At 40.7% G+C, this 3,231-nt stretch overlaps 1 protein-coding gene across 1 annotated transcript; it reads left to right on the top strand.

The window, feature by feature from the left end:
• Window positions 1-1,061: 1,061 nt before the first annotated feature.
• On the top strand, window positions 1,062-2,955 carry LOC116054272 (G-protein coupled receptor 183-like). Its single transcript, XM_031305748.2, has 2 exons — window positions 1,062-2,192; window positions 2,324-2,955. Exons 1-2 carry the CDS (start codon window positions 1,312-1,314, stop codon window positions 2,361-2,363), a joined length of 921 nt encoding a protein of 306 aa, XP_031161608.1. The 5' UTR covers window positions 1,062-1,311; the 3' UTR covers window positions 2,364-2,955.
• Window positions 2,956-3,231: the final 276 nt, after the last annotated feature.

Below are 3,231 nucleotides of genomic sequence, written 5' to 3'. Positions count from 1 at the left end.
GCTGCAACCATGATTCTGGTGACACCCAAATCCAAGGAAACATGCTGGGCGAAAAAAAACATAAGGACTCCGGGGAATAAGCTCCCCAGAGCTAGGTTAGTAACAAGCATTTCTGGGACATGGATGCACACAGATGGAAAGAGAGAGGAGAGAGGAGCTCAGTGTGTCAAAGGAAGGAAGTCCCCCGGCAGTCTAAAACTATAACAGCATAATTAAGAGAGACAGGTTAAGGAGAGGAGCCTGGTCGGGCTAGAACTCTCCCCAACCGGATCGGGCTGTACTGGCCTGCCTCCCTCTACTCTGATTATATTATTGATTATATGGTAGATGAATCTGACGACTATGACGAGAAGCAGGTGGGCCGGGCTAGGCGGATGCTGCAACTCCTCACTCCCTAACTATAAGCTTTATCGAAGAGGAGAGTTTTAAGTTTACTCTTAAATTTGGTGACGGTGTCTGCCTGCCGAACCCAGACTGGGAGCTGGTTCCACGAATGACACTAGGTCATTGCAGACAGTGCCTGGTGCTGAAGTTATGACTAATACGTATCCTAATGAATAACATAATAACATAATATGTGGAATTCTATTAAATTGCCTTTATCAGGTTCAGTTGAAGCATGGCCATATTTTCCAACAAAGATTGTGTTACAGCAATTAGTCAAGGAAACGTATCATATATAGGCTGATTACAACTAGGGCTGCACAATTAATCGCAATTTGGACAGGGGCGCAATATTTGTTAAAGGCAAAATAAGTATGGTGGTGCTGCAGACACGTCCCGGCCTACAAATCCTATCCTACAGACTAAAGAAAGAAATCTTTGTTTGGTACAGATCCTCACAAAAATCACATAAATTTAATATTTCTCAATGAAAATGAGAATGATACAAACATGATCATTCCTTCCAATATCGTCAATCATATCGCAATTGCAATATCAGTCATAATAATCGCAATTAGATATTTTCCTCATATCGTGCAGCCCTAATTACAACAAATTATTTTTATTTTGTTGCTGCATCAGGATGAAGGCCTATTGTTAAATTGCAGCACAAAAAAGCTGAGTAAAAGGCTAATGTGCTGCAGGTGAGAAGAAATAATTAAACATAGGACTGTGTAGCCTAAATGGTCATGTCTTCAAAGGTTAAACTAAATTCCCTCCATGACTTCTGCATGAGGCTGGTGTTAAGGAAAAAAACAAACATTAGATCATAGCATCTCAAGGGATCAAGGATGGTTACTCCACGGTACTGTGTAGATCTTGAATATAAAATAAGGGTTGCACTTAAGAACCATTTGTGCATGAACAATGCTCCCCTTCAACATCACAGACTCTATGACAGGAGTACCTCTATCGGTGGACTTTAACAATCCTGAAGATTATTTTATCTTTATTTTCCAGATTTTATTTGCAACAACTACTGTTCTCATAGCCGGACCTGTAGTCATTACCATATTGGCCACCAGAGCTCTCCGCCTCCAAAACAGGTTTATTTTCATGCTAAACACTAGCATTTGTGATACATTGGTTGGGTTTTCTGTGTACTATCTCGGCCTGTTTGATGTTCAGGAGGGATATCCGTCTAGAAATGGAACGTATAACATTTTACCATCACTTCTAGGGGTCAATATATTGACGTTTTTGTTTGCACAATTTGACCGGTATTTTGCTGTGTGTCATCCATTCATCTACAGTCGCTTCATAACAAGACAGTTTGTCATAGGCATTAACATCTACTGCTGGGTTTACAATGTTGCTCACTTGATCGCCAGGAATTTGTTGCCACTTTCCAAAGCCATACAAATGTATGTATTCAGCATTGTCATCCTTCAGCTAATCGTGCTCACCAAAGTGGTCATGACTGTTAAACTGTATGTTATTGCCAGATTCCAGCTTGCCAGAGACCCTCCCAGCGCCGACAAAGACAGCAAGAAGGAGTCATTGAGAATCATTATTTTTGTTGTCATAAGCTTCTTGGTGTTGTGGTGTCCCTCTTTTATTAATATTATCATCAGATTTGTGGTAGGAGGAGGACTGACGTTTAGGAACGAGGCCACCAATCTTTTCGCCATCATGGCTCGTTTTAACGCTTTGTGCACACCGTCTGTGTATATCTGGGGGAGTCCGGCTCTGAAGGAAGCCATGGTGAGGACAGTGTGGGGCAGACTGTGCCCAAGATGCAAAAGGAGGTAACAGGGGCAGAAAAATACAAAACGCAATACCATGTTCAACCTATTTATCCTATTTATTTACATACTGTGATTTCTATCCATTGATGAGGTCATTGCTCATTTAAATTGTCTATAACTCCTTTCTTCAGAGTCGGCTCCTGTCATGGGAAGGGAGATGCCAAAAAGTGATGGAAATACCAAGAACCTAAGGACTCCATACAGCACGTTATTCTTATCAACTGTGTGTTTTTGCCATCTCTCTCTCTCTCTCTGAATAATGAGTTTTCATGCAAACACCATTTTCTGAAATGTGTCCATCACTGGATCTTACCAGGTCATCTTAATGTTTCATCTGAATTAGCTGTTGATTCAGTGTCCTGATAATGATCCCACGCCCAAACAGCTACTCATGTTAAATATCAAACTAGTGCTGTGGTCTGAGAAGTAGTAGGCATACATTAGCATTTCTTCACGTGTGTTCGGGCATGGTATATTACCTATACGTTATTTTGTATGTTGCTATAAGCAGTGTCGCTGTCCATGTTTTGTGGTGCTGAATCGGCCTATTTTAAAAGTCAGTTTGAGGGGGAAAAGAATTAGGCATGTCTTGGAGGGTGATAGCAAAGGTAACATTTTTTTATTTATTTCTTTATTTATGCGTATCATGGCTTTGTCGGAGGTGCCATTGTTCGGTACATGTGATAGTGTCACATAATTTTCTGTTGTGGGTTGGTTCGGGGGGGGGGGGGGGGAGACTTGTTAAACAAAAGTTGTAATGTTCTACCTGAGTGCAAAAAAACAATAAAGAAATTGTTAAAAACTCAGTTTGAGCACACAAGTCATTATTTTGTCGTTACTGTTTTTTTTGCCGTATATTGTGTATTTAATGATTGTGTATGGTTGCTTTTAGCCTTAAGTTTTTACACATGAACTATACATTTGCGGCGGTGTTAATGTAACTTAGTTGTGTGCGTAAAGCCGCTTTTTACTCGGAAACCAAGTTACCACTGAGCAGGGGAAATAAGCGTACCTTACCGCTGTTTATCCACGTATTTAA

The sequence above is a fragment of the Sander lucioperca genome, chromosome 2 (assembly GCF_008315115.2).
Source record: "Sander lucioperca isolate FBNREF2018 chromosome 2, SLUC_FBN_1.2, whole genome shotgun sequence".
Lineage (NCBI taxonomy): Eukaryota > Metazoa > Chordata > Actinopteri > Perciformes > Percidae > Sander > Sander lucioperca.
The sequence above is the reverse complement of the archived record's forward strand: the minus strand, read 5'-3'. Positions and strand labels throughout refer to the sequence as shown.